We start from the raw sequence: 15,709 nt of genomic DNA on the forward strand, positions 1-15,709 counted from the left end.
GAGGAATGTCATTGATCTCTGATACGTCATTAATATTTATAGGCTCGCAAACCCACACGGGCACATAAAACAGATGCCTGTACGCGCTAAGTTCGAGCAAATTATCAGTGTTTGTTTTGCGTTTATAGCTCCATTTATCGATTATTTAACAGTGTTTTGAATGGGATGAACAAAGCTGCTACTACGGCTCTCGAAGGCTTCATTTGCCCAGCATGTTTGGTGGACTTTCCGAGCCCTTCGAAGCTTCAAGGACACTGGGTGAAGTTTCATTCGCCAAACGTGTCAACCAGCACAGCTGAACGCGTTTCAAATGACTATGAGGATATCCCAGATGATTTGCCATCGAATCATACTCCTCAGGTTTGTGTTTTAGTCGCTTAGACAGTGTGCTGTTTGAAATAAGTTTGTATACGTCATTTCTTCCCAATTGTTTGAGGTATTTCACAGCGGGTTTGCCTCCAAAAGCGTGATAAATATTGACTTTTTGTAGAGTTCATTTTGCGTTAAATACGGCCCCAACACCGCTTATTTTCCCCGTAAAAGAGATCTACGAGCGAAATATCTACAGCTAACTCAAACAGTACAAATACGCTTTATTTGACCGTATGGGGGCTGAATTTTACAGCGTAGCAAATTTAAGTTAAGACTGTCGAAAACATGGCTTACTGTCACTTCTAAATGTCATTCATTCATAATCTTGTACCAAAAGTCAAAATAAACATCTGTTGATTTGGTTAGGCCAGATTGGGGACCACAGAAACTTTCTAATGAATATTTTTTTCACTTCCGAAGTATTTGCACGCGCACAAAATCTTAGGATGTGCGGTTCCAATACTGCAACCTCCAGGATCAACCTCAAATTAACACGAATGGCACTGGATACTTCTACATGAAGCCTTTAAATATTTGTACACCATTCAAAACGACAATCATAATCGATGCGCAGTCTTTAAAAGTGAACAACTGGATAATCTTTTTCAAAAATATCGACTTAACGTTTAATTAATTTATGAGTGCTGAAGCTCTGGATATTGACCATTTCCTGATGTTGAAGCAATTTAACCTTTTTCAGTCAAATTAAGTTAACCCAAAACACTTCAGGCTTATTAGCATATGAATGTCAAACATTTGCTCTGCTGTTGAAATTGAAAGGTTTTGTAGTTAAAATAAATTGAAAGAATGGCTTATTTATTGAATGGATTTTTCCTGTTATTTGGTCAATGTTTGTAATATATTGGATAATGTGAAAATTTGCACTCGTCCTTTCAAAAAAAATTTGCATTAACATAAGTACCTGAAAAAGACTTAATGAAGTGATGATACGTTATGTAGTTATAATTAATTAGAACAAAGTTACATTTAAACCAATGTACTGAGTTATATTTTATTATAATAATTATGTGTATATCATTCTTAAAGCTACAGCCACAAATTATGGAAACTAAAATATGCTAAAATGATCTAAAATAAATAAAATAGATAAATTAAATAAGATGAATTTAATTTGACTGTTTAAAATTCATACTCTGAATAGATATATATATATATGTGGCATACACCGTAATACTGATCAGAAATTTGTCGCTTGACTTGGAAAAAGTATGTCTGACAAGCAGTCTGTTATGCAAATCCACTCATCTCATATATATGAAAACTTCTTTTATATACCATTCCTATTCCTGCATGTAACTTAAACAACACTTACACACTGGAATAGGAATGGTACTATACATTTATGATGTTTCCAGGATTAACCTGTTGTCCGAGTAAATGCATAGGGCTAAATGCTCAAAACGTCAGCTTTACAAGATGGCGTTTAGAGTTGATTTGCTGGAGTTGGAAGAACCAACCAATCACAAGCCTGGGAATAGAACATAATGGTTTATTCTTCTGCTTCCGCGTCCGACTCTGACAATGTAGTTTTCACTGAATCATAAGGGACGGAGTCATGCATGAGTGGAATGGGTGTTCTGTTTCCGACTCCATCTGTTTAATTTTCACTACATTGCATCGTGCTACACTACTGATTATGACTCTGTCACTAGTGAAAACCAGTTCTTAGGAACCTAACAACTTTACTTAATGCCGTAAAACCCTACTCAGGCAACCACCTAAAATGGTGGGCCCACGTGTTGGTGTGAAGGTAGGGTGGCCTCATGGTTTGTGAATTGAACAGTCTGGGTTCGAGTCCTGGTCGGGGGTGGGTGGGGGGGGGGGGGGGCATTGTGTTGAATTCTTGGGCAAGACACTTGACTCTCACTGTGCCTCTCTCCACCCAGGTTTTAATGCATACTGAAGAATTTAATGCTGGGGGTAACCCTGCTATGGACTAGCATCCCATCCAGGGGAGAGTAGATTTACTCTTAGTAGAAATACTCTCTTCATGCTACAGAAACTGGGATAAGCTTGGGCTGTATGGGCCAATGACCTGACTCAGACTACATGTAAGCCTTACTTATATGTTGGTGGTTGCTTGCATGCTCACTGGAGATACAAAACAAGAGGTCTTACAACATTGGTTCTAAATTGTCTAGTGAACATGTATATAAGCCATCTGATAATACATAAAAACAAACTGACTGAAGTAAGGAAGAAGTCTGATGAGTTTCTTGACATTACCTGGCAACCGGTTACAGTGTTTGTAGAAGAGGTAACATTGTTTTGAATGTCCAGAAACTTGACTGTGAAAACGGATGATAATACTTCCTAAAACTTCATTGATCCCCATTTGTTCCTTTTATCTGAGTGTTGTTTCTGGACTTAAATTGAATTTTTTTTTGGTTTTTACCAACCCTTAGTTTATTTAACTTTCTAGATATTTTTAGTGTAAACCAAGAAACACATTGACCTTAGAATGTAGAAAATACTGTGGCTAATGTCTGGTCCAGTCCCTGGTTGGCTCATTATGTTGTGATCTTGAGAATCTTAACTCTTTCCGAGCCTCTATCTCCTATAGCTAAGTCCTTATGTTGTTATCCCCAGTCTCCCCCACCCAGAACATATCCACTCCTCATTCTCCCCTCCCCTCCCTTTGGTCTTGTTGGCTGAGTCAGGGTTGTTGCTAAGGGCCAGTTGCCGGTAAAGAACAATGAACGGTTTTTAGGTTATGTGCGTACAATCACTCGATATCTGAACCATATTGAACTGTCTAAATGTAAAGTTTGGAATAAATTTCTGACTACCATGAGAATTGGTGCCACTATAACAAGTAAAGTAATTGAAACAAAATCTTGTTTTGAGCACTTGTTTAGCAAGTTCCCTTTCCGTGTACCAGCTTTTCTTCAGAGACTACCATAGCTTTACTTTGAGAAAGCTACATGTATACTGTACCGTTGTCTAGAGACGTTCTTATGTTTCTTGCATCAATTTGATTGAGCGCATTCAAAGAAGAAACAACAATTACTACAGGATGAGCTTGTGCTGCTTGACATCCATAGTTGTTTTTGTTGAGAAACAACAAAGGAAGAAGATGAAATATGACTGACTTTCCATATATCCAGTGGGTAAGATGGCAACAACATCACCACCATGGTCAATTTTCTCAAGACAGACTTGCTTAACCTTGGGATTAATGTTCAAATAAATATTATTTGAAATTGCAGGCTGAAGGCTACTGTTCAGCATCAGGGGTAATGGCTGTCGCAGTGCAATGCTTTGAATTCGACAAAGTTCAGCCCAACAAATTTTCTGATTAGAGAGGACCCCTCCCTGATGTTCTCAATATTCCAAGAAGCACGTGACCTGCCTTTTCCAGGGTCTCTCCTCTCTCACTCGGAGAGGGCAGGAGAGTCCCTGGGAACAAGGTTGAGCAAATTTGCCCATTGATGCATTGCAAAAGCAAAATATGTTCGGCATGAGAGCCCACGTTAAACATGTCAAAACTATGAGTAAATCCACCTGTAATGAAGGATTTGAGGCAAGATTTAGTTGTCTACAATGATCTTTTGTAGGAAACTGAGTGGTGCTGATTTTGTGGTCCAAATTGCAGGAATTAACCCATCTCTACAAGTGTGGAACTTTTCCAGGAGTGCATGCCCCCTGGACCCTCTTGCTTGCTTGGAGTTTCTGCCCAGATGTCATACCCCGATGTCCTCCTGTTAAAAATCTTATTGAAATCCCCATACATCTGCAGTAAATATGACACTTGAACCCTGAACTCTTGACACTTTTTTCTACATTTTTTAGGTGACTATGACATGAAAGCTCTTCACATAATGTACAAGATTAACTTGAAACCCTAAATACTCTTGTCGATATGAAGAGCCCTCATTCTTTCCTCTCTAAAAAATTGCACAAAAAATGTGTGTTTATCAATTCCGCTGTGAATGATTATTAGTTGTAACTATCAGATTTGGATAACAACTCTCATTGCAAACTTAAACCATGTTAAAATTATTATCATTACTAGGGGTTTTAAAAACTGAAAAATTTAAAGGAAAGTAATAATATATATTTATACTAATAAAACTGGAATTTCTGGAGGGCTTGAAGGGAAGGTGTGAAACCCAAAAAACCTTTCAGTGGGGCCTATGGATATTTTTGACACATCACATTTAATCAAAAGATATTTTAGTCTGCAGAGATATAGAAGAATGCCAAAGATCCCATGACATTTTACTGCTCATTTAATACAATTTTGCTGATAAGCAACAAGCCCAATTGACATCCAATCATGTTGAAATATTGCTGGCATCTGACTTGGAATTCCTAGAGGCTATTAAATTTCTGGATTAGCTTTCACTGTATGTGATAATAATGTGATGTCTGTGTTCATGAATGAAGAGACGTTGTTTCAAATTAATACTTCTATAGTCATTTTACATGCATTAAAGCTGGCCTTGAGGAAAAAAGGATCTCTGAAAATTCTGCGCCATTTTGCAACAACTCTGTTGATTAAGTTGAAGGTAAACATTTGAACTGCTATCAGTCTGGAGAGCCATTATCACAGCAGTTCTATTCTAAGGATTCTGTGGTTTATTATATTCTTCCTGATAGGCCAAGCCCAAGGTCAACATTTTTCTGTGTTCCTCCACAAGATGTGCAGTCAGTTTAATTAGATTGCGTTTAATAAGCTTATATAAGCTAATGTTGTTCGCAGGTTAGCAGAAATCAACGCGCATGTGATCATGTTTTCAAGTCTGATCTGTTAGCTGTGCTGGAGAGATGTGGTTTTTGTGGAGGAGAAATTGACAGTGAGGGCAAAATATGTGAAGGTAATGGTACATGTAGATGTCAATTAGCTTTCTTCTCACTGATCGTTTTGTCACAACAGATTTTTGCTTAGCATGTTATTGTTCAATGTTTATATATTTGCATGATGCTTGAAATCAAGTTGAAATAAATGTAAGCCGATACAATGCAATATATATGCTGTTTTATATACTCGTAATATGGAGTATGTTATTTAGAATAAATCATAGGCATTAATGAGATTTTGATGGGTTGCTTGAGAGACTAAATTGGATTTGGCATTAAATGAAATTTAACTTTTGTTTTTAAAGGATAATACAGAATTATGGGATCATACATTTGTAGTTTCGTTATACTTTACAGTTGGAGCCAGCTATATTTGAACTATTTTGAATTCCCCGTTATTTTGAACTTACTTCCCTGGGATATAACGGTCAGCACGTTTTTCAGTCATTTACTATAAATTACATAATTTGGCTTTGTTGTACTCCGGTACTTTGTACTCCTCTCTGTTTCCAAGCTGATTTCTGTTTCACTTGATCTAAAATCAATCCTTTTTATTTCAAACTCCATTGGTGAAAAATAAATGTCATCACATTGTCAGACCTTGTTAAAACTTGGCCAGAAAACTAATTACAATTTGAGCTTTTCATTGCACTTTAAACTTAGTCTGTAATGAACTTTGTTCTTAGGTGTTCTCCTCCAACCCTTGGGCAGTGAAAAATTCATTCTGACTACCATGTTGATTACATGTTGATTTCATTTTCTTTACTTGTAGTTTGCAATTACCACTGTCATGACAAGTGCGAGAGGATGGTAAAGATCAGTTTTACTTTGTTCCCATGTTGTAGTGTATAGGAAGTAAATTAGGTGCAGTAGAGGGATGCAGTCTTCTTGAACTTGCTCCCACAACTGCAACTAACGTCCACTTCTGTAGGGTAACTTTGGAGGTGCAAAGGCCAGACAAGCTGGCTGGGCCTGTCAATAAGCCAGCAGTAGACAGAGGTTTCGACATTTCTACTGCATGCACTGGATGTGAAATTATGAGAAGTAGTCTATTGCTGGTTTGCCAGGTATTCATTTACAGACCTAGCCTTGGTAGTTCAAAGTTTGGGTAACACTACATGTATCTGCTGGATAAGTCACTATCCTGTGGATAGCGTTGTCTGTTTTGTCAACATTTATCCACTAGATAGTGATTTATGATTTATCCGGAGGATAGCGTTATCCGCACTTTCATCAACTGGGGCCAGGGCAAAAAGGCACACAGTGGTTTACCTGCAGCAGAATACAAGGGTGGAGAGTAGGACTTGAACCATTTTGCTGTCAGATCTCTGAAAGCCTGATGTCTCGTATACAGTAGTGCTTTCATTTTTATGAGTGGGAGGGTGCAAGTGCCCTAGAATTTGTAGAATAATATGTTTGCTGTATCAGACAAGTTTACAAGTTAGAAGAGAACTGAAGCCTGTCATCAACATTTCACTCACAGTGTCCATCTCCCCCTGTCCCAGGTGCATGTGTATAATTCTATAGATTGTTGACAAAGCATGAGATAACTAAGATGACTGGATATTGGATAAGTCCTATTCAGTGTTAATGGGCTGAAATGCAGTCAATGTCCATAAACATGCAACACATAAACCTGGGGTAGAGAAGGGTGTGGGAGGGGATAATCTGCATTATTATATGATCTGTGTTTGTAGTCGATATAACATGCACTCTGATTGGCTAATTCTAGGGCATTATTTACCCGTCATGTCCACTGGCAGATTGTGGGCATGCAAAAAAACCAAAAAGCCATATAATAAACAGCTTGTTAACCTCAAATTCGGTCTTTATGGGAAAATCTCAAACCCTAGCCTTGCTGTATTGATCTCGGTATCACTCAGTCAATGCAGCTAGGGAGATTTTACTGTGAAGACCTCAGTCTCAGTTAATAAGTAACAACAAAACTGATCAAGTACATCACAGTTAATTTATTTTTGATGTACATGATTTTTTCTGCAGGTCCGAGGGCAGTGTTTGCAGCAGGGTTCTGTCAACTCAACACATGATAGATACAAGGTTTTTAATGACTTTTATCCCTTCACAGCCAGTGCCCATACACTAAATGCTTTATCAAAAGCCTGCAAAATATTCCTAAAATAAAAAATCAATAAAAAATAGCTGCATTTCTTAAAAGTAATCCTAACTCATGACAGACAGTTTTCATTTGTGCTCAATATACTTTTACATAATTATTATCTATGGATTATGGTATGCTCCATAGAGAGTTCAGTTAGGGGTGATTGGTGCATGATTAGTGAAACGATTGCAGATATGATTAAAAACAATTGATAATAGTGGCAGTGGCTTGTGCCTGCTTAATTTATTGCTTTAATAGCACAAAGCACCATGTTCATGATCCCCCAATATGTTATTTTTTTCTGTCACCTTCTAGACTCTACCCGATGATGAAGTTGGTGGTGTTAGGAAAACTGTAAGTATGTAATTCAATGTGCGATCTTCAGGTAATCAAAGAGTATCGTTGAAACATATGTGTCAAAAGTGAAGTTATTTGTGACAGGTTGTTTTTAACAATTTAAGATGAGCCCAATAACACAGAGACAAAGTTATAGATGAGACAGCTTTATATTTTTGCTTGGCGTATATTTACCTGTAAATTTTCTACAGACAAGTACAAAAATAATTGTAAGATTTGATTACTGGATACCATACATACCTGTAGTTACCTGTACTTAGATTTAGAAGCTGCTACAGGACAAGTGGTGGTGTTATTTAATTACTAAGTAAAAGCTACTGTAGTTCAAACACCTAAAAATATGGGTATTTGTTTATTTTTTCAGCGAGTGACATCATCACCCAAAAACCTTGTCACAAACATTTTTCGACACAGAGTCTCAAGGTACCATCTCTGTTTTTTTCAGTAAAATTATAATTTTTTTGAAACTAAGAATTTTTTTCAAAGAATAATTATATTAGGTAAAAGTGTTCCCATCAATCATGTTCCACTTACAACGTTTGTGTTTCACATCATTGTCCTTCTTTAGGAACAGAGTGCGGCATGTGGATGAGCAGTTTGATCTTGACTTGACCTATATCACAGACAGGATAATCGGTATGACTGAATTTGACATAAAAGAACTTTTTTCCAAGCACTTTGCTGACATAATTTATCAAGAAAATGTTGCGAAAATAGCAATGAAAATATTCCCAGCCTCAAGTGAAATTTGATTTCGTCAACATATTGTTACTGTTTCTAATTATTGGCGATTGTTTTTGGAATGCAGCAATGTCATTTCCTGGATCTGGTCTGGAAACAACTTACAGAAATAACCTGAGAGAAGTGGCGAAGATGCTGCAGACAAACCATCAGGATAAGTACATGGTAAGATGTGATACCCATCTGGGACATGGGAGGGGATGAGGGGTAGCTTGCTAGACAGCTGGGACAATGAGGTATTTCCCATGTATGCCTGGAACTGACTTTTGTCTCCTAAGAACTGATCGGACAAGGTTGGAGGTTGCATAAGCTAGTTCCTTTGGTCTGAAATTTATTTGCGGGGTGTTAGCCAGCCACTCTCGACTGGATACCCTGATTCAAACAGGGTTTGGGGAGGTGTGCATGTAATGGTAAATCAAGCTTAGTCTTCATAAATTTATAGTACAGTCCCTCTGACAATGCATACTATGTAATATATGTCTACAGTTTAATTTATCATTTTACCGCACTGTTATCTTTTGTGTGTTTCAGGTTTTTAATTTATCTGAAAGAAGATATGACATATCCAAACTAAATCACCAGGTAGAGTGATTGAGTTCATTTACTGATAAATAGTATGTTGTTTAAATTTTCCAAAAAAAATGAAGATGATTGGCTGTGTGATCTGTATGTCTGCCTCTGGTCAGATATTTTCTTATATACATGTACTCTGACAAATGAATTAAGTTGGATTGATTGATTGATTGATTTAATTATAGCCAGCAGAGTTCCCATTAATGTACAGGTGTGTGTCTTATACACACAAAAAATGAAAAGGACGCACAGTTTTTTGGCAATGACGTTTGAAAAAAGTTCCAAAAATTTTAGTAATAGGCAAAGGACCCCTGAAAAGTAAAAAGAACCCCCAACTCTTTGGAACTGGGGGTCCCAAGGACCTTTAACTATCAAAACTAGTGGGAACTCTGAGCTGGTCTGCTCAGTCAGTCGTGATCAACTGTCCTTAACTTACTGACTGCATGGACAGGATGGCACTTCTTATGAGTGTAGGCATGAATGGTGAAGGTGTCCATAGGTGGCTTGACTGTATCGAGTTAGCATCTATACCCTTCTCCTACCCATCCTATGACATTCATGTAATAGAGGAATTTTAGCTGTAGATAGTCATCATTAGCATCAGTTTAGGATTTACCGATGGCCTAACTTGTCAATAATTATGTTCAATCCTACATAAAAAGCTGACACAGCACGATTGAAGAGGTACATGTACATAGAGTGATTCATGAGCTGTTTTATTGTGGTACAGGTGTTAGATTTTGGTTGGCCAGACCACTTGGCTCCACCGCTAGAGAGACTGTGTAGGTAAGATACAATTGATGTGTTTTCCTAACTTCTTGTGGTGCACAGATGCAAAGTTTTAAGCCTTTGTGGGGTTATTTCAGAATTAATTTTTCAAAATACCTCTGCTGCTAGCCCAAGCAAAACCTTCAAACTCTGTTCCATTACTAGAATCATGTTGATTTGCAACCCTCTTTTTCACAGTAGATTTACTAACTTTGACACTTCTATGTGACTGTCCTGCTGAAATATTTTTAAAATAAAATAAGCAGTTAGACTACAGGCAGTGCTGTTTACACTACATAAAAGATAACTAAATTTTGATTTTTTTTTAAAGAAGTTTAGTCTCTAAATATGATTTTCTTGTGACTAAAAGTCTCAGTTCTTGTTGTTGTTTTGTTTTGCAGCATAATTAAATCAATTGATTCATGGCTCAAGAGTGACCCTAACCATGTAGTTGTTGTCCATTGCAAGGTTTGTTGTTTTAAACAATTTTTTAAAATCTACATTTAGAGTTTTTGCAGATTTCACTTTGGACAGTACAATTGCCACTGTTGGGCAAGATCTTGACCCTTAGCTTGCCAATCTCGATATTGTGCAATGAGCTTCATTTTAACCTAGCATTAAGCTTGTTGTTGGTTCTCCCCTTGCTATGATAGGTATCCTCTTTCTTTTCTAGTTTTTGCCTCCTTGCAGCTTTCAGCTTTCCGTCCTAAAAAAAACAGTATTTAAAGAATATTGCATCGATGTTTTGCCAAATTTTCAGCACTTTTTTAAAAAGAATTGTATGGCAATCATCGAGAAGAAGTGCTGTTTTAATTTGCTTGCAATTGTTTCAGGGAGGGAAAGGTCGGACTGGTGTCGTCATTGCAGCGTACATGCATTTCAGCAAGATATGCTCCAGGTAGGGACTGGACAATTTTACAGGTTATGTAGAGAAGTATTTCAATCTCTTCTTTGTTTGTGTCAGGTTGAAAGATACGATATTCCGTCATTGACCAAAATACTCCCATGTTGACCTAAGAGTTAAAAGATCAGTTGATCAATCTTTCTGTAGCCATTTGAGTTTTCAATGTTTCAACTGTAAGCACATTTATCAAATAATTTTGCTTAAAAGTGAGCCAAAAAAAGTGTAAAGAAACCCTACACAATTAGATGAAATTGCTATTTTTCATCCTCAACATCTGAGAGATTTGACACTGATTAATCTATAGTTGTTCTTCTGGCAAGCAGTGCTTGTAGCTTCAGTCCATATCTGGTAGACCTCCATGAAAGTTTTGGGCTGGGGTTTCTTTATTCATTTTTGCACATTACTTGTTTCATTGTCCGATATTTTATATCAAAGTAAATTATGGTTCTTTGTTTGACATGAAGTCCTCAAGCTGCCCTTGACTGGTTTGCCATGAAAAGATTCTATGATGACAGTTTGGGAGGAGTCACACAACCATCACAGAGAAGGTTTGCTAGTAAATCACATATTAAATAATCCATAAGCCCTGATTTCAGTGTACAAATTCTCGTTACTGAACTCTGTATAGTTCATATACGGTACTTCTTGAGAAAGTTTTGATCATAATTTGAGACATTTTCTTCACGAGGATTAAGTTTGTGCATAGTTTGCTTTGTGGACAGGATATTTCCCATTTCAAGTTAGAGCTATAATGTTAAATTGTTGTAATATACTGATCAATATACTGATTGTTATTGTTGTCAGATACGTGCACTATTTCAGTGATTACCTCGATGGAAAGGTCAAACTCAACACAGAGTAAGTTTTTTAAATTTATTTTATCAGGAAACTCCTGACCAATGACTATTAATAACAATTTCATCCACACCCTACTAGGAATCAATAATCCATAACAGTTGTCAGTGAATGGTCTCCTCTTAGGGTGCATTCCTTTGGGGTGATCTGGATCAGGATCTGTGATTCAAGATCACTCAGATCCTGGGGCATCAAGGGAGCCAGCTCACGTTGTCAATTCAGTGCGGTGTCCGCTTAATAGAGGGTGTCCACTTATTTGGGGGTCCGCTTAACAGAGGTTTCACTGTACACAGTTTTGCGCTTCATGATAAGCAGTAGAATACACCCTGGCAAAAAGGTCCTACGGTGGTCTTTCTTTACATCTGAGACCCTCTACAATTGTGTTTCACCTCTTTCTTTCAGCCCTATATTTCTTCATCATGTTATTATCCATGGAATTCCCAGTTTTGATACTCGAGATGGTAAGAGAGTCAAGTTGTTTTTTGAACAAGCATGACTGATGTTTCCTAGCAAATTGTTGCTGCTCATTTCTAGACCTGGATGGAGTGAGGTCCTGTTAGGTTAACGTGTTACCCAAGAACGTAACGCATCCGAGGTTTTTGAACAACCTGAAGGCAAAAAAGTTTATGCTTAACTCGCCAGTTAGACTAGGGAGGTTAAATAACTACGACGGCGACGCCGAGGACAACGTTGATTAAAAAATGAATTTATATTTTACCTACGAATCTCGCGATACTCTTAAGTTATTTAGTTTGTTTCTCTCTGTCAAAACTATCTCGAAACTGAGTATGGAACCCAGTAAAAAATTCGAAATAGACATCTAAAAAAATTGGTCGTTATGGTTAACACTCTCCAGACAACGCAGAATTTGGACATTTCACTTTTTTTTTTTTTTTTTTGCAGAGGAAGACAAAGAAATGAACCAAGAATATTATAACGCACGTGCATAGCCATTGTTCTGTTCATTAGACCTTTTGTATAGCGACGTTCCCGTTGCGGTTGTGGTTTTTCTTAAACTTTCTATTACAAGATCATTGCGTCTCTAAGTTCTTTTACTTGAAAATAAACAGGAGTAATGAGGTATATTGGTCATTTGAACAAGCGGTATATACTCATATTGAAACTTTTTTTTATTGTATTTAGGTTGTAAGCCATTCTTACGGGTGTATGATGGACTCAAACTCATTTATACGTCAGGAGTTTTGTAAGTACTGCTCTACACACTCCATCATTAATCTTTTAACGTCAAATTGTGCCTTTTAAAGTCGATGTTGACGAAGAAGACGTTTTTGCTCAAAACTTTATTAAATTTACAAATGCTGGAAATATTTCCTTCATTTCTGTTAAAAAAGCACAGTACAATACGAGTCTCATTGCATTGCTGCAACGTTTCTAATCTGCGGGCCGGGTTTGTATTGATTTCAGCCATGTAACACAAGATATGGAGAGAGTTTGCATCACCATTGAAGGAGGGCTGATACTTCATGGAGACGTTCTGGTAATTTCATTTTTAGCTCAGGCTTCAGCTTTTTCTAGCCGTTTGAACAAGCAGTGTTTGGAATGACAAAAAAATATATATATTGAGCTCTACCAGTTTACATTAGGATTCATTTAAATTTAACTGAATTGAAATTTGAATTTAAACTTTTGTGGACGTGCAGGTCGTTTGTAACTTCAATTCTCTAGATGAGAATATAATTTATAACTCGCTTTTCACGAGTTTGTGAGACCTAACGTTTACTTTGTATACCTGCATTTGTATTTAAGTGACTGAACAGTTTGAATTTTATGTAGTGATCTCTTTTCACAGATCAAGTGTTATCACAAGAACACGCTGTCATCTGGCCGTGATATCATATTTAGATGTCAATTCCACACAGGTGCAATTAAAGACCGTGGCCTAGTGTTAGACAAGACAGAACTGGATGACGCTTGCAAAGGTTTGTCCTCCACGGAAGATCAAATGTGTTACGAATAGATGAAACACCGTGAAGTCCCGAATATAGCGATAACATTTGCGCGGTTGTTAGCAAATCCCAAAAGTAGTGACCCTTCGGAAGTAGCGACCTCAAATTTAATTTGATTTTTTACTGGAAAAGCAATGGAAAAAGCTAGTACAAAGTTGGTGATCTTTATATCTCTATTCTAAGGCATTTCTTTAATATGTTCTACTGTAGATTCTTTGCAGTAGAATAATTTTTGATGTGCGTGAAACATTCCTTCATTGCTAAAGAACGTCCTGCTGTAACACCAAGATTCTTAGACCCTGTCCACACTACGCTGGAGGAATTTAAAAACGCAACAATCACCGGTCATTTTGGATTTGCGTTCCAGGAAAACTCTTTCAGGGAAATCGCATGGTTATCGTGACGCCATCATTTTCGAAAGGCTCCGCTTTCAATATGTTTCACGTCCACACGAAAACGAAGAGCTGGTGGTTACAAATTCCTCCGGTTTCAAGGGCGTTTTCGGAAAGCTCCGTTTTCGTGACGAATTGGTGTGGACGAAAGGCTTAACCGTAGAACGAAAGCTGTGTTTTCAAATTTCTCTGGCACAATATGGACGGGGCCTTAGATTCAGCATCATCAGAATATCACACAATCAGTAAGTAGATTCAGTAGTTGCCAACGTTTGACTTTTAACTTTCACGCCTTACTATTCTGTGTGCAATTTACCCTACAGACAGAAGATTTCCTGATGAATGTAAAGTGGAGTTCGTCTTTTCTGCTACTGGGAACTTTGTGTCAGGTAAGGTATTTTCCACGGTACAACTAGAGAAAATCGTGATATTGGTCCTAAATAGGGTGAGGGTTTTGAGAAGCGAGTGCACACCCCCACCTAATTTTTCTGAGATTATCCCCCTTCCCCCCCTTCCCCCCCCCCCCGCCACACACCCCATCCAACTGCAAAACCTCTCCCGAATAATTTTGCTATAAACTTGCGTTTAGAGTTTGTGCCAAATGTTTATTACGTGATGTGTTTGTTATGCTTGGCATTTATATTGCATCGAATAAAATTCAGTTCTAGAATACTTTGGACTTACGCCTGAAATCTCTTCATTTTTTTTTCTTATTTTCACCTTGGTGGAATTTTGTGCGGCTTGTGACGCACACATGTCAAAAAGAAATTATGTTACGTGGTGGAAATTTGGGAAAGGTTGCGTGCCAAATCTTGATTTCGATTTCAAACTGATTGGCCTATGAATCGAAATCACCGCAATGGCAAACCCAACACGTTTTAAATTCATTCAAGAACCCTTCTTATACTCATTGAGCTGTAACAATATCCTGTAAACCTTCCCCCATTGTACTTTAAATTCATTCTTCAACCCCTAATACTTCTCTTTGTATGCCTTTCCTCTTCTTCCCAATCCACCATAGTCCTCTTTACACCCTGTTGTACAGTTAATTCTTTACCCTTGCTGTGTACACCCATTTTCCTTTTTTTTTCTCTATTCCTCTGCTCCTTTTGCTTTTCACCCCCATACGTAATTTTGTCTTCCTCGAGCGGATATCCCTCTCCCAGACAATGACAACAATATTCTTCGTTACACCTTTCAGAAATCAAACATAATGAGAGGCTGCGCTCGATCATACGCCACTCACTACAACCTGTGGAGAATCCAGACACTGTCCTGTATCCGCTGGATAACTGGTACGAGAGCCCTGAAGATAGCGCATGCGCATCGCCACTTGATGGGAGCAGAACAGGAGCAGGTAAAACCTCCTCATGGTACTGTTAGGCTCAAAACTAAAATAAAGGTTAATATATTTTGTAAAATAACACATATTAAATACCAGAGAGTACCACTACTCAACAGCTCTTATTTAAGTCATCACACAGTGAGATTTTATCCTCGATCAGAGGTAAACGTTAGACGCGCTTGGCAAAGCGTCGTAAACAGTACCACATGAAAGTACTGCTCAATAGCTTTCATTTGAATGGTCACACACTAGGCTTTCATCCAGAAACTTAAAAGTTAGAACCACCTTGTGCAGCACATTAAACAGTACCACATGAAAGTACTGCTTGATAGCTTTCATCTGAGTGGTCATACACCAGGGTTTCATCCACAAACTTGAAAGTTAGAACCACCTTGTGCAGCACATTAAACAGTACCACATGAAAGTACTGCTCAATAGCTTTCATTTGAATAGTCACACACTGGGGTTTCATCCACAGATTGAATGTTGTAG

The 15,709-nt window shown here is 37.7% G+C and overlaps 1 protein-coding gene across 4 annotated transcripts in view; it reads left to right on the forward strand.

The window, feature by feature from the left end:
* The first annotated feature begins 27 nt into the window (after positions 1–27).
* LOC145470799 (tensin-3-like) overlaps positions 28–15,709 on the forward strand; it is a 52,328-nt gene continuing 36,646 nt past the window's right edge. For 2 of the 4 annotated variants that reach the window (XM_081454641.1, XM_081454642.1), the window contains exons 1-20: positions 28–360; positions 5,099–5,213; positions 5,969–6,006; positions 7,198–7,254; positions 7,631–7,669; positions 8,037–8,095; positions 8,241–8,308; positions 8,481–8,578; positions 8,945–8,995; positions 9,717–9,772; positions 10,156–10,222; positions 10,588–10,652; positions 11,123–11,206; positions 11,463–11,516; positions 11,916–11,974; positions 12,657–12,717; positions 12,939–13,011; positions 13,324–13,453; positions 14,196–14,261; positions 15,074–15,229. In XM_081454641.1, the coding sequence (XP_081310767.1) occupies positions 166–360; positions 5,099–5,213; positions 5,969–6,006; positions 7,198–7,254; positions 7,631–7,669; positions 8,037–8,095; positions 8,241–8,308; positions 8,481–8,578; positions 8,945–8,995; positions 9,717–9,772; positions 10,156–10,222; positions 10,588–10,652; positions 11,123–11,206; positions 11,463–11,516; positions 11,916–11,974; positions 12,657–12,717; positions 12,939–13,011; positions 13,324–13,453; positions 14,196–14,261; positions 15,074–15,229 (1,591 nt within the window). In that variant the 5' untranslated portion in view covers positions 28–165. Of the gene's footprint in view, positions 361–2,204; positions 4,905–5,098; positions 5,214–5,968; positions 6,007–7,197; positions 7,255–7,630; positions 7,670–8,036; positions 8,096–8,240; positions 8,309–8,480; positions 8,579–8,944; positions 8,996–9,716; positions 9,773–10,155; positions 10,223–10,587; positions 10,653–11,122; positions 11,207–11,462; positions 11,517–11,915; positions 11,975–12,656; positions 12,718–12,938; positions 13,012–13,323; positions 13,454–14,195; positions 14,262–15,073; positions 15,230–15,709 lie in introns of those variants that run through there. The other 2 variants (XM_081454644.1, XM_081454643.1) reach the window with 2 other exon arrangements.

This window comes from Orbicella franksi, chromosome 15, assembly GCF_964199315.1.
Source record: "Orbicella franksi chromosome 15, jaOrbFran1.1, whole genome shotgun sequence".
Lineage (NCBI taxonomy): Eukaryota > Metazoa > Cnidaria > Anthozoa > Scleractinia > Merulinidae > Orbicella > Orbicella franksi.